General features: G+C 32.4%; 1 protein-coding gene across 10 annotated transcripts in view; it reads right to left on the reverse strand.

Moving 5' to 3' along the window:
* The window catches only part of LOC150092673 (liprin-alpha-1-like), a 778236-nt gene that overhangs the window by 210847 nt on the left and 551595 nt on the right, over positions 1-15794 (reverse strand). For 9 of the 10 annotated variants that reach the window (XM_090414524.1, XM_090414523.1, XM_090414521.1 and 6 more), the window contains exon 15: positions 8260-8346. The exons of the other annotated variant lie outside the window; for it this stretch is intronic. In XM_090414524.1, coding sequence (XP_090270650.1) covers positions 8260-8346 — 87 coding nt within the window. The remainder of the gene's footprint in view (positions 1-8259; positions 8347-15794) is intronic. 10 annotated transcript variants of the gene reach the window in all.

A 15794-nucleotide genomic window follows, 5' to 3' on the forward strand; every position in this document is an offset into this window, starting at 1 on the left:
TTTTCAATAGTTACATCCTATCAGCATTGACTTATAGCAGTGACACATGGAACACATCTTTAAGAACAAAGTTTAATAACAACTCAATGTGCAATAGAAAGAAGAATATGCAATATAAATAAAATAGACCATGTAAGACACAGAAATTAGAAAGAAGTCTTGATTCAAAGATATAATAAAAGCAATCTACAACACAAAAGTAGATGGGCAGGACATCTTGCCAGAATGAGAGACAACAGATGGACAGTCAGAGTAACAAACTGGTATCTGAGAGTTTCCTTTTGGTATCTCTCAGATATCAGCTTGTTGACCGGCCTTAAAGTGGGAAGACCTAATGATCAAGAAAGTTGGAAGAAAATGGAGAAGAAAGGCTCAAGACAGGAATAGTTGGACTCTTTACGACCTGCAGTCATGGAGAAATTCTGACTGATATCACAGGTCTATCAAGGTAATCAGATAAATGTATTCAGCTGATCTTTACAAGGACATGACATAATAATCACTAACACCATATTCCAACATAGAGATGTGCACAAATTTAAATGCAGAGATGATACAAAGAATAAGAAAAGCATTGATTCTGGTTTATGCTACAAGAGTATACAAGGGATTTAAAATGGAGAGTGATCATCATTTAGTTTTGAGCAGAATAATATAAAACTGAATATCATACCAAAAAGAAAATATGTAAGAGTTTTAAAAAGAATCAAAGTTGACCAGAGATGAAATGCAGATTTTATAGAGTTTGAAAAAACAAAAAAAAAAAAAAAAAAAAAAAAAAAAAAAATTAAATCTTAAAGACTGAGTGGCAAACTCTGAAGAAAACATTAACTGATTCAAGCAGAAAAGCATGTTGTGAAGTTATCTGAAAGGATAGAAAATCAGAACTGTGGATGCAAGAGATGAAAGAGGAAGTCCTGGAAGAAGGAAAAACAAAAAAAGTAGCATATTAAATGTTCCTAGCATTTAAGTCAGCAGATGCCCTAAGATTAATAAAGAAAAATGGAAGAAAGCAAAGTACTATGTAAAAATAGCTATACAAAAGACTTTGGAAGATAAATAACAGGAAGATGACAAAACGTTCTGGAGGCTACCAATAAAACTTAGGAATGGAGGCAAGAGGTAAAAGGAATTAAAGATGATAAAGATGACATGAAAACTGAAGATAAGGATATTCTAGATATCCTGGAGCAATTACTTTGAAAAACTATTATATGAAATAAGCAGTGACAGAACAGTAGTAGTAGGAAATATTCAAGAAGAATGAAAGGGAAGTACATACCAATACTTGAGGTAGGAATACAGAAAACTTCAGCTGAATCATCAATGAAAAACCTATAGAACAAGTAAAACATTTCAGCTATTTAGGCAGTTTTTAGCAAAGATGGCAAATTAAATATGGAAACAGACAACAGAAGCAAAGCTGGTATTGGTGGAGAGCTAGATGAATAATTGTATAGAGAATAAGAGATAAATTAGTCAAAGCACTGAACTAACAGTATACAAGACAGTAATCAAACCATTTTAGTTTCTGGATCTGAGATTTGAGTTAGAAATAAATCATTTGATTTCAAAGATTAGAGACCAGGGATATGAGAGTTCTGAGAAAGATTAGGGAAGTGAACAGATGGCATGAATGGAAAAATCATATTAAAAATGAAAAAAAAAATTAGGAAGGAACTTGACACTGTTAGTAATTAAGAATGTGTGCAGGGGTAATGTAAGGTGGTATGGTCACTTAAACAGAATGGGAAAGGAAAGGTTAGCAAAACAGGCTTTTTATGCCAAGATGGCAGGAAAAAGACCCAGAGGCCAAGATCTAGGTGGATTGATTCAATTAGAAGTGCCTTAGCAGACTGATATGTTATATACGAAAATATTGAAGTGCTGACAAATAACAGACTAATTTGGAGGAAAATTGTTGAAAGGAGATGAGTAATAATGTACGCTTAATCATGTAGTACTGTAATAGTAGTCAGTACACCCCTTGTGGTTACATATCAGGAAATCGATGATGATGAACTGCTATTTGCTTGCAATTTGATTACTTGCTACCTCTTCCTCCCATCTCCTTCCCCTTCTGGGCATGGCATGCATTGTTTAGGAGACAGCGAACAGCTACAGCTCAAATTGTGATTTTTACAAATCGATTTCCCACTTATTTACCCATATAAAAAAATCATTTATACTTTACAGGCAAACTAATTTTGCCATAAAAAAAGTTAGTTTTGAGTGTTGCTTGATTCCCCACCCCCCATTAAAAAAGTCACAGACTGCTGATGGCTGCCAACCATCAGAAGGCAGCTAAGCAACAGCCTTCTGAAATAGGCTGTTACTAAGAAATACAATGTAATAACCCATAAGGCCCTAACAAGTGCCAGTCTGAAAACTAAATGAGACTACTCACTACTATTGAGAAAGAAAATAATATGTCCCTGAAATAATGAATAAGGCCCAGATCTATAAATATTACAAATTCTTGTTTCACTTTCATCCTTTTAGCAAATATTCTAAACCAAAATGCTGATATTTCTTTTGTAGGCTGAAGGGAGTTAAACATATTAACATAAGAAAGTTAAACCTATTATTTTCTAAATACTGTACTTATTGTCTGTGAAAACCATAATACAGTCATCCTCAATTCTGATGTAAAGTTTTGTTCTTAAATATCAGCATTTGTGTGCATTTTCTTTACAATCAAATCACATCTATATCAAAAACTATAAATGAATGAAAATGTGAGAGCTAATTCAAAAAATTGAATACAGTTCAACAAAGTTAATCAGGCATCTTTATTTCATTCTGTTAGTTTATTTGTAAATAATAATTTTTCCTTTTGAAATTTCTATCTTTATCTCTATCTCCATCTTATGATAAATCAATCATCCAACTTATGCAGTTAAATATGGTATGTCATTCTATAAAATAAATTTGGTTTTTAATGATAAGAAATTATACACTCATGATTTACATAATGTATAACAAAGAGATTTGAAATTTTATTTAGAATACTGTAAACTGTGAACCAACTATGTACAAAACTGGTCCATCTTACTGGTCAGTGTTGATCTATTTTAGCATTAAAACCATATTATAATAATTTACAAATAAAAAAAAAATGAGTGTCAGTCAAAATTTAAAATAAGCATTTTAAGAATTGGTGTTTTTCTATTCTCTCTCTCTGACACTTCAAATCAACACATTGACTGCATTAATTTTTAGTTTGTGTATACATCCTATATACTGATACATAACACTCTCATTTTTTATTATTTTTATACTTTTTTTTTATGCAATTCCCACTCACAAAGGGTTGCAAGCCATTAGTACCTATAAGTACATTAGTACCACAAGCGGGCTTTTTTTCTTATTTTTTAAATTAATTTGTATTCTTAATTATTTTTTTACATAGTCTGGAAAACCTGCTCTTGTGATCAAACAAGGAAAATTTTCAAGCAAATTCCAGCCTCCAATAAGCAGGGTGACAACCTCAGACTAGGCAATGAAATTGATCCCCCACTTAATGTTATTAACTGTTCGACAAAGCTAATTGCACATTTAACCATATGCAACAGCACATGATCAAATGTGCAATTATTAATAATTAATAATAATTAATTTAATAATTAATCAAATTATTAAATCGGTATTTTGCCTGAATATCCATGTGAACTACATGAAATTTATCAGTAATGATCAACAGTTAATGTCCCGCATGCATTTAATTGCTAATTAACCAATCACTTATCTGATATTCAAAATCATTCTAACCACCGTACTGGCCATGGTATGTTGCATGTCAATAAATACATTGGTGTCCAAAACCTAAGGAAGAACCAGCTTGTGGCAATCTGTATAACTGATGATTTTTGAGTAGAAAGTGGGTACATATTGAAATTTTTGAATTGTGTGCAAAGCAAACTGTGTATGAAGGAAGCTCTTTTTGTGAAGGAATAAAGTTGCAAACTTAGATGTCTTGTAATGTCTCAAAGACATCTATACTCTTTTTCAGGTTATCTTGGAAGTAGCAGAATAAGTTATATTTCCGACTTTTCTTACCATTTGTACTTTAGGCTTACGCTGCATAAAATAGTTCCTTAAATTTTTTACATTATCACACCATGTGGTGGTTTGTATATAATTATTTTATTACTTCCTTACTTGCTGATACTAGAATTATATGTTTCATACCATTAAATTGTTACAGGGAACTTATTTTTAGAAAATGCAATTATCTATCATGTGGTCTCTGATGACTGTTGCCATAGTAACACCGAACTAATATCCCACTACCTTCAGAAACAGTATGGCCTGTAGTATATTTCTTTACTTCCAAAACAACCTGAAAAAGAGTATAGATGATTTCACACAGTTATTGGAAAGAATTATTGGAAAGCTTGAAGAAAGTGCCACAGAATTACTGATATTGCCAGAGAGTTTGGAATTTTATATACCATTGTATCCAGGTTCTGGGCAGCATTTCAAACCAATATAATGAGTTCCAGACATTTGCTAAGAGGTCGTCCTCACTCTACCACAGGGCACGAAGACAGATTTTTAGTTATAACAGCAAAACACAATCAACACACCATGGCAGGTCAGTTTGCAAGTCGGATCCATTCAAGTACAAGTATATGGATATCTCAACAAAATGTGGCAAGACATCTATGAAAAGTAGGCTTATATGCCCTAGAGGCTCATAGTTTATGTCCCTTTATCTACAGCTCATCATAGAGAATATATTTTCAGCGGTGTTGTATCCATAAAAATTGGACGAGAGATCAATGGACTAATGTACTCTTTACAGATGAGAATCATTTTAGTTTTTCCTCAGATTCTAGATGATCCTTGATCTGGCATGAAAATGGTACTGCTTACCATCGTGAGAATGTTCTTGAAAAGGATAGATATGGCAGCACCGAGGTTATGGTGTGGGGAGGCATTATGTTTAATGGATGCACTGAGCTACAAGTGCTGGAAAAAGGAACTATGACTAGTGAACAATTCTGCAGCAAAGTTCTTCAACATCATGTTCAATTGTTCTGAGATGCTGTAGGCAAAGATTTCATTTTTGTGGATGACAATGCCACACCACATCTTACATGAGCAGTGGAGATACTTCTGGAGACCAAGAATATTAATCGAATCAAGTGGCCAGCATACTCCCCCAGATCTCAGCCCATTAAAACACATCTGGAATGCAATAGGGAAGTGCATTGCTGCTCAAAATTCCCCTTCAGAAAACAAACAAGGCCTTATCCTTGTTCTGAAGGAGGAGTGGGCCAGTTTGACTCAAGAACTCCTGAATTACTTGGTGCTAAGCATGGTATAATATTGTGAGAGCTACATCACACATTGGGATGGATATATTTCATACCAAAATGTCTCTCTGCATAGTTTTCCGTAAGCACTGTGCATTTATTCCTTAACTATATCCTTCGGAAATTTGTAACTTTTGCCAAAAACGTGTTGCAATTTAATTTGTATGAAATTTATAACACATTTTTTGTGCAATATAATTTAAAAGTATGCTGGCAATGAATTCATGTCCACATGGCTGTAGTATGAAAATTTTTTCATATACAGATAAAAATGTAGTTTGTCCTTAGCTTTTGGACACTAGTGTATGTGGATGCAAAGTGCCCATCGAAATTGAAATAACATACTGAAATAATATGAATACGAAGAAGAAATCATTTAATATATTTCATCCATATGGCTTTTTTCTTAGTTAAACTATCGACAATAGTATCATCCATTCAATAATGCACCAGAAGGGCCATTCATGAAAATGCATTTTTTTTTAAACACTGAAATAAGGACAACAGTGAAATTACAAAAACACCTGATAATCACTGCCAATGCTCAACAGAGGAATATTTTTGGTATAACAAACACTTTTGGTCATTTTCTATAAACATAATCTGTCAATATAATACAGTTAGTAATTTATTACTTTTTTTTGCAAAAAAAGTCTAATCATTTTCTGTAATAACATAACATTACATTCAGCAATATTTGCTAACCTACTGCTATTTTGAATCAGATGCACTCTACAGAACACCATTACTGCAGTGATCAAAAGAGTGAATTAGTTTTATTCAATTTGATATCACTGGACAGTACAAAGGTAAATGCATTTCTACGCTTATAAATGTATTTATCTTGCATGGTCACAAGAAATTCTGGAATGAAGAGATAAAGTGGCAATCTATTTTTCCATTTAAATTGTATTATATACATAGCAATAGAGACTAATGACTGAAAATATCTCTCAGAATCAAACAGCATAACATATTACATGAAGTTCATTATATATTAACACATGCCTGCAGTAATTTTGAATTTTTATTTTTATATTTTGTTAAAGTGAAAAAAAAAATGTTAACCAAATATGCAATAAATTCACAAATAGCTACAACAAGTTCTAGTGGCTGATTGCAGCTTTTAATTATTCTCAATGGCTGTGCTCATCATGAACTTCTATTTTACTTTGCTGAAATGTGCTAACATTTTTGAAAAAAAAAAAAAGAAAAGTGCATGTGTGTGCATGTATAGATACACACACACGAAAAAAGAATTTCCCTCGCTCCCCCTCTTCAAAACATTTAGATGGGTGAATGCTATAGACAAACAGCTATATTCTGGCTAGCAGAAATATCACTCAATACATTAATTCCAGCTTTTCTCTCTTTTTTTTTTAAATTTAAAAATGCTGATGACAAAACATTTTGTGATTAATATGGTACTGCAATATTTTACAGTTTTTCATACATTTTAACAACTTCTGTGCCATGAAGTTCAACGGGTGCATCTTTTAATTAATTGTAATGGCAGCTTTTCTCAAGCAGAATTAAAAACTAATAACATTAATAAATTAAAAGATTATTTATAATAGAAAGACTAAAAGCTTCATTTTGGCATAGTTAAATTATTTTATAAAGGATATTATATAACAATTTATTTATGATAGCCAGACTCAAATTTTCAAGAGAGGGTGTGAGAATATAACCTTCAGCATTGGAGTCGCCTTGGTTTGCACTACTTAAAGACATAAATTTTGCTCGGGAGTCCATATATTCATCTTTTATTAGTGTTATTGGGTTTCACTGACCTGACAGCTGTTTTCAACTTCTGGTTCTCATCACAGACCAGACAGAAATCTTAAGATGGCAAAAACTATCTACAAACTAAAGCATGTACCCACTGAAATTTCACTTAAAAAAATAACTTTCTATAATATAACTTCTTATTTTACACACCTTTATATTGTACACAGCCACTGGTTGTATAGAATATATTCAAGAGGCAAATTGAAATAAAATATTTTTACAGCCTCTTTTATCAACTGTTGTAAAATGTTGTGAATGTAGTCAAAATTATGGTATTAATTTTTGGTAATATACTGTTATTTAATATCTATCTAGCTACAATATGAACTTAATAAATAAAAAACTTTTTGAAGTTCCAAATAAAAAAAGTTTATAGATATAATCAGTGATTCATAACAAGTTGCTCAGTAATATATTATAAAAATCGATTCATTTACAAAGTTTCCCTCCTCAATAAGGTAGCATTACTATCCTGGCATCTATTTTGAAATTATAACTTTCTCATCATGGATAAATAACATGTTTGTGCAGAATATGAAACAAGCTTTATAGTGAAGTTTTACATTTATTTAATTATTTTATTTATTTTTAATGATGTGACTCGCTGTAGTTGTTAAGTCCACACAGTATAAGATAACTCAAAACATATTAGTAAAAGGATTTATATTCAGAACTAAAATTTTCTATTGAAAGTTTTGATAAATACTGGCTTTGAAAACTTAGACTTGAGCTGCCTTAAGCTTTTAAACTGTAATGAAGTATACAGCTAAATTGGATGAACATTAGCTTGAGAGTAGTGGTATGTTCATATAAACAAAGACCAAATTTCTCTTATGAGGACTAAATTTTGTTGTGTAATTAAAGGCAACTCATGGTAGAATTTAAGCCTAAACACTTTGAGACAGCAAAGAAACACTAAATTTATACTTTCACCTAGAAACGTTTGTTTGAAATGTTCAAAAAGATTTAGCAAAACCATAATAATTGCAATATATTAAAACTAAACTGCATGTGTAAATTTTAATTTATTTTCAGATTCACAGGCAAGTGGGATTTGAACAAAGGCAGATATTCTCTACTTGACAGTATTATATCTAAATTATGCAAATGCAATATAAATAGATTGAGGGATGCAGGCAGTTACTACCTGGGAAGGAAGCAGACATTCTGAGAGCTGGGGTTGACTGATGGATGCAAACTGGTACATGTGGACTGGTGACATGGAGGCAGGGGCCTACAGGTGGGACAACATGCTTATCATGCACTGCTAAGGGATTATAGGTGCTATTGGCACAATGCAAATTTTCTATACTACTTATTACAGGCAGTGTTTTAGTGATAAGGCAAATCAGTGCAAAAAAATTGATTAGTGATATTAAATGAAATATTAATGAAGAAAGATTAGTATTTACAAAACATGATAATTATTAGCTAAGAAATAAAGAAAGAAACATCACAGTATTATAAACTTTATGGAAAGAATGACTATAATGTACAAACAAAAATTCATCACAGATAATCTGAATAAAAGTTTCAAAAATAAGAACAGTACTTTATTTATGAATTTAGATCTGTATAGTGAGCCTATTACTAACAGAATACATACATATTACCAAAAACAAATTAATTTCACTATGTATACATAAAAAATATTGATAATATTATTTTGGCAAAGGTGATTTCATTAATTACACAACACTTGTATGCTTCATATGCACATACAATGAAATATTATTAACTCTTATAATAAAGAAAAAACTGTTTAGAATGAAATGTAGCACTCTCATCAATATTACCTAGATAAAATGCATTTTCTATAGAAATAGCAATCGTTGATTGCCTCTCTCTCACGCTAATCTTGTAATGATAGCCTACCTTGATAGTCATATTACACCAGCTTTTCATGTACCATTATGCATGCACTGTTACTTTATCTTGTACAAGGAGATGGAAGAAAGATAAGAAAAAAAAAAATGACTGGCAAGTTTCATATTCTTAACCTTACCTTTTAAATCACTGGATACTACTTGTTAATTACATGCAATATTACTAAATATATAAAGAAACATAAAGCATGTGCAAAGAAAAAAAAACACAAAAAGTAGGCATCACAAGTATGTGCTTCATAATCGTAACCTGACTTTTTAAATTCAAGCATACATTTCCTAACTGCTGAATATCATACCAGGCAACAGTAACTTACTGTGATAGATGGAAAGTACATCAAAGCCATATCTCATGAGGTCTAGGCACTGCAGCAAGTCAAGAGACCATAAGAGAAGAGCAGTAAATTGCTGGACTCTCAGCTACCTTACCTCATTTCCTTTTCCAAATAATAAATATATGCACTTCCATAATTACAAAATTTCTACAGAATGAGACAATAAGGAAACTTCTTAGCAAACAAACTTTCAAGTGCCACCACAATCATTATTACATATGAACACTGCCATTATAAACTTTTTCCTTTTTCGGAGAGGCATATTGATTGCATATTGATTCCGGCAAGGTGGAACTTTTGAGAATAATAAAAAATCATGAAGATTTGTATTAATTATACTCAAGTTACACCATGCCTTCAACTGAAGTGACCACTTTATTCGCTTAGAAGGAATGAATACAATCTTGTTGTTGCTGGAATGTAAGATATCTCAGCTAACTGAAAATTAGCCTTGTATAAAATTAATATAGCATTTTTACAACTCTAATCATATTATTTCCATCTGTTTCAAACTCTCGTATGAACAAATTAAATACAGCATTCTGAATTTTGTTTCTGTGATTAGTCGATGTTAATTTTTATCATCACAACAATAAATAAGACACACATAAATGTAGTTTTGTTTTTTGATTTCATGTTAAGTAACTTGTGAACACAATGGACATATCATACATTCTGTACGTAAAAATATAAATATCATAATACAACTGTTCAGCAATATGCTTTTGTTACTTGAGTGCAAGTATGCAGTACTTAGATGCCATATGAATATTTATGAATCCTGATTTGTAAAATGTAATGTGGTGACTTCTTTTAATATATGCATCTTCTGAAACTATCAGATAAGTTTTAGTATATGAAGAGAATATTATTTATGTGACAAAACTACATAATAAAAATATATAGGCAAGTTCTACTTTGTGTATGCAATTACTAAGCAAGTATATAAAAAATTATTATAGCCACCTAAGCATGTGATAAAGTCCAATAGCGATTTCTGATGCCAGACACTGGACATGAGTATCTAAGCAAAAAATTATAGTAGGTCCTCGTTGTTCATTATCATATGGAGTATCACTTGGAAATAAATGAATCCTTAGTCAAGTAGTAAGATTTTAAATTGTAATGGTGGTGGTGGTGGGGATATTGGTTCTTGGGATGTACCAAAAATAGTTTGGCAATCTTCCCTCTAATATTTTCATCAATCAGAGACCAAAAATCTATCAGTAAACAACCCATTAATCTAAAAAAATTACTAACAATATTTTTATATGCATATCGTTGTGGGTGAAATGATTTCAACCACTGAAATTTCTATATTTAAGTAGTAATTTAAGCATTCCTCAAGGATGGCTATGTTTGGATATAATGATGTGGAATCCAGGTTACATCTACTACACGATTAAGGGCAAGCCCCCCCCCCCCTCCACTGACAAAAATAAATTTCTGCATTTTTAATTATACCCATTAATTGTTTCAATAATTGTTTAGGAGTAATAGTGGTATATTCATAATAATCAGTCTTATGAATGAACTCAATAATATATCTTCATGCCGGCCTGGTTGGCCAAGTGGATAGCATATATCTGCTCTCCAAGAAAAATGATGTGGGTTTGAATCCCACCGTGAGCATGAATATTTGTGAGGTCGTTCATTCATTTATACACATTGATGTACGAGGGTGGTCTGAAAAGTTCTTGACCTTGACCATAGATGGCAACACGATCGACAAGATTTTTTTCCCTAAGTTGGTACATCTGTCATAAGCATCCATGTGAAATTGCAAGTCATTCTATCAAGTAGTTTGTTTTATACAGCTGTCTGAAGCAAAAGCATTGTCTGTATCCCTTGAAATGGATAAAATTGAGTATCGTGCAGTTATAAAATTCTTTGTAAAAGAAGGTTTAATACCAAAAGAAATTAATTTGAAGTTCATAAAAGTTTATGAGCATCCTTTTCCTTCATTTTTGACAATTAAGAAATGGGCTGCCAAGTTTAAATGTGGCCATACCAGCCTTGAAGATGATCCACATGAAGGACGTCCAAAAAGTGTAACAACACCAGAAATCATTGATCAAGTGCACAATATAGTATTGGATGGCTGGCGAGTCAAAGTGCGTGAAATTGCTGATACTATAGGCATTTTAAAAGAACATGTAGGATATATTTTGCATGAAGAATTGCAAATGAAAAAGCTTTACACAAGATGGGTGCTGCACTTGCTCACAGCAGATCAAAAACACACTCGCATGAAAATCTCTGAACAGTGCTTGGAGCGTTTTAACAACAATAAAACTGATTTTGTGCATCGCTTTATTACTATGGGTGAGACTTGGATTCACCATTACCCATCAGAATCCAAACAGCAGTCAAAACAGTGGACAGAAGCTGGTTGTTCAGCGCCAAAGAAGACAAATTCGGTTCCATCAGTAGGAAAGGTCATGGCATCAGTGTTTTGGGATGCTAAAGGCATTTTGTTTATTAATTATCTTGAAAAGGGTAAAACAATAACCAGGGAATATTATTCCGATCTTTTAACCAGACTAGACGAAAAAATTAATGAGAAGAGACCCAGTTTGCAGAAGGAAAAAATCATCTTTCATCAGGACAATGCACCTGCCCACAAGGGTGTTTTGGTGATGGGAAAATTAAGGGATCTGCACTATGAATTGTTGCAACATCCGTCTTATTCCTCAGATTTGGCTCCCTCTGACTTCTATCTCTTCCCAAAACTAAAACTCTTCTTTGTTGGTCAGCGTTTTTCTTCAAATCAAGAGGTGATTGCAACTGTAGAGGGGTATTTTGCAGATCTTATTGAGAACCACAACAGGGACAGGATAATGGTGCTGGAGCATTGCTGGAATAAATGTATTAGTCTTAAGGGAGATTATGTTGAAAAATAAAAATAATTTTGATATTATAAATTCGTTTTTTTTTCATTGTTAGGCTGAGAACTTTTCAGACCACCATCGTATAATGAATATATACTCTCCAAAGGTGGACTGAGTCATCATGGGAAAAGTAAACCCAACCCCCCCCCTCCCCTCCCCTCCATTCCTCAACAATGAGAGACACCAGAGACTGAATACAATACATTTTCATACATTCCAATAATGAGGAAAATCAATTTGTGTGATTGTAAGGTTTTCTGCATTTTTTAAAAAAAACTATTTTCCCTTGTTCTTTTAATTGACATAAGGTGTAAGAAATTTATTCAATAGCATTAACATTTTCTCACATTTGAGATAAGCGGCTTTTCATTTTTTTTTGTATTGTATTCATGTTTAACTATTATAATAATAATATTACTTTAGCTTTTCTCAATTATGACAGAGTTTCTTTTTAATCGTTTTCCTTTTATTTCATATTAGGCTCAATGGACTGTCATGGTCAACTGACTTGCCTTTTTTGAAACCTGATTACTGCTTATGATTACGGTGGTTAATCTTATCTGTACTGTCTTCTATGACTGTAAACTACATAGAAGTTTTCTTCTGGCCAATTTGGCTATTTTACATGATGAAAAACCAGAGTTATTGCTAAAACCCTGCCACTTCAATATGAGACCAGCTAACTCACCTTCACTTGAAAAGCCTGATAAAGTTTCTTTGCAGCCTAGATTCAAACCAAACAAAATCTTTCCAACCAAATAGTATTGTCAATATCAACTGAACTATAGAGGCTCTCTTTTAAATGTTTTATGGTTTTAAAATTAATGAACTTGTTATCTATAATGTTGGTAAACATTCTTTAATATGTTTATTTCATAGGTCATTCTTTAAATTATTTAGTTTTTCTAATTAGTTTAATTAGAAAAATTCAGCACATTAGCACTAGTGTTGGGCTGAGTGTTAAATACTCAACCACATCAGGTGATGAAAATCACCCACAACTCAAAGAGACTTTCACAAACATTCATGCCAAAGTGGGATTCAAACTCACAATCTGCTGGTGGGAGAGTGGATACTGTAACTACTTAGCAAACCAGAGCTCTGCTGTTTCTCATTGAAGAATCATGATAAACAATAACAGTCTGAAACAACAGAATTAAAGGTGGGCATTAAAGATGTGCAAACATCAATGGGAAAGAAGCGACCTAACTGAAGAATAAGCGATATCTTTCTTGACAATAAGTACAATAGATGACAAAAAATAAATAACTATTTTCTCTTATGAAAAAATTAGAGCAAAAGATTTTTTAAAGAAAATAAAAAATTTCTCCATCACCACTAATTTTAGATGAATCATAAAAAAAGAAAAAAAATTCAAAGTAATGTAAAGACTTAATAACAATGCCATATTATAAATTGTATACTGAACTCATGTAAGTAAAAAAATTTAAATACTGATGATTGATGATTGTATTTCCAACTGGGGGCTTCTTTATTGCCAGAGCTGCCACTGGACATCATTCTGCAAACACATTTTTTTACATTAATATCAGCTTGGCTGATATAAAGAAATATTTAATCTCTTCAAGCATGAACTTCCACAGTTTGGTACTGACAATGACACTGCTTAATAACTTATGAAGTTCCAAAGATACCCCAACAAAAGAGAAAACTGTGTATGGTTGGCCCAGTAAATGCCATCAAATTGATGCACTTTCACATCAGAGATTCAATCTATGGCATCAGTTACAGACTGGAAAAGGTCAAAACTGGTCTAGTACTCCTTCCCATAATGTTTTTGCATTATAGGATACCGAGGCAACTGATGTAAAGCCTCTACATGCAAGTAGACCAGCCATGAAGATACTTCCTGCACAAACTTTGTTTGCTTACACTATTTCTTACCAATAAACAGCAGTAATCAGCAAACATATTTGAATTCTTATAGAAAGTTTTACTACCAGGTAACAATGTATATTATATTTGAAAAGCAATCATGTTATCGTTTTAATCCTTTACCCAAGCATAAGTAAACAAAGTTTAAGTATGAAGTATTTTCTTGACTAGTCAACTTCTATATAGAGGCTGCTGGCCTCATGTCAAATGCTTCATCTCATAATGCAAAACGATTATGGGAAGGCTAACCATCCAGACCAGTTTTAACTTTTACTGAGATTGCATCAGTGGGAGGTAGACCCATGAAGATGTCAATGTTAAATGCAAAAGCCTGGGTAGTGATCCCTCCAATATAGTACATAATGTTTTTGTATTATGGGATACTGCAGAAATATAGAGCTTCATAACTAGTCTACACATGTATAGAGCTGTAGATGTGAAGTCAACAGCCTCTATATACAAGTAGACTAGTCATGAAGATACTTCACATGCAAACCTTGTTTGCATAAACTTGGATAAAGGATTAAAACAATATAATTTGTGTCAAGTATAATATGCTTTGTAGCCCAGCAGCAAACCTTTCTACAATTATCTCTGATCCAGAGCATTTAATGATATGGTGAAACATCATTTTCTACTTGTATATAGAAATTTATTATGGCTGCTGCATTGATACATTGGCATCTTATTAGATCTACTTCTCATTGATGAGAACTGAATTTTTTAAAATTTTATTTTAATTATTTATTAATTTGTTTTCCCTGGTCTAGCAAATACTAGGATGTTAAAAAGGAATATTTTCAACTATCAAAGAATGAGGCTTTGGTTTCTAGATCAAAATTCTGTTATTTAAGTGATACTGCCTCAAAAATACATAAAATATTACAGACCAGTCGCACATATGTAAACCTTCTCCATCACTATCTGGATTTTTATCTCCCACTATAAAGAATTACAAGGGTTCAAGAGCTGAAAATGTTTCTAAATACTAAAGCATTCTATGCTTAACTCTAAGAAAGCTACATCATTCTGGCAAACACATTTTTTTACATTATTATCAGCTTGGCTGATATAAAGAAATATTTAATCTCTTCAACCATGAACTTCCACAGTTTGGTAGTGACAATGACACTGCTTAATAACTTATGAAGTTCCAAAGATACCCCAACAAAAGAGAAAACTGTATATGGTTGGCCCAGTAAATGCCATCAAATTGATGCACTTTCACATCAGAGATTCAATCCGTGGCATCAGTTACAGATTGGAAAAGGTCAAAATCGGTCTAGTACTCCTCCCCATAATGTTTTTGCATTATAGGATACTGAAGCAACTGATGTAAAGCAAGAGCCTCTACATGCAAGTAGACCAGCCATGAAGATACATCCTGCACAAACTTTGTTTGCTAACGCTTGGGTAAAGGATTAAAACAATATATAATTTCTTGTCATATACTTTGATTCTACTTCCTTTGTGTTGTAACATGAACATTTATTGGAAAAAAAAAAAAAAAAAGTCCATATGTTCATTGCTAATAGCATTCAAATGGATTGAGAAAATGTTGAGATGACAGCAGAAAATTAATTTTCATGGACATTTTGAATCTTATGACTTTCTAAAGCATTGAGAATTTCTTTAACAAGGAACTTGTAGCTTTCTGCTTTGAAGTTACTGAGA

This window comes from Typopeltis vanoorti, chromosome 25 (genome assembly GCF_054136105.1).
Source record: "Typopeltis vanoorti isolate ZY-2024b chromosome 25, IOZ_Tvanoo_1.0, whole genome shotgun sequence".
Taxonomy (NCBI): Eukaryota; Metazoa; Arthropoda; class Arachnida; order Uropygi; family Thelyphonidae; genus Typopeltis; species Typopeltis vanoorti.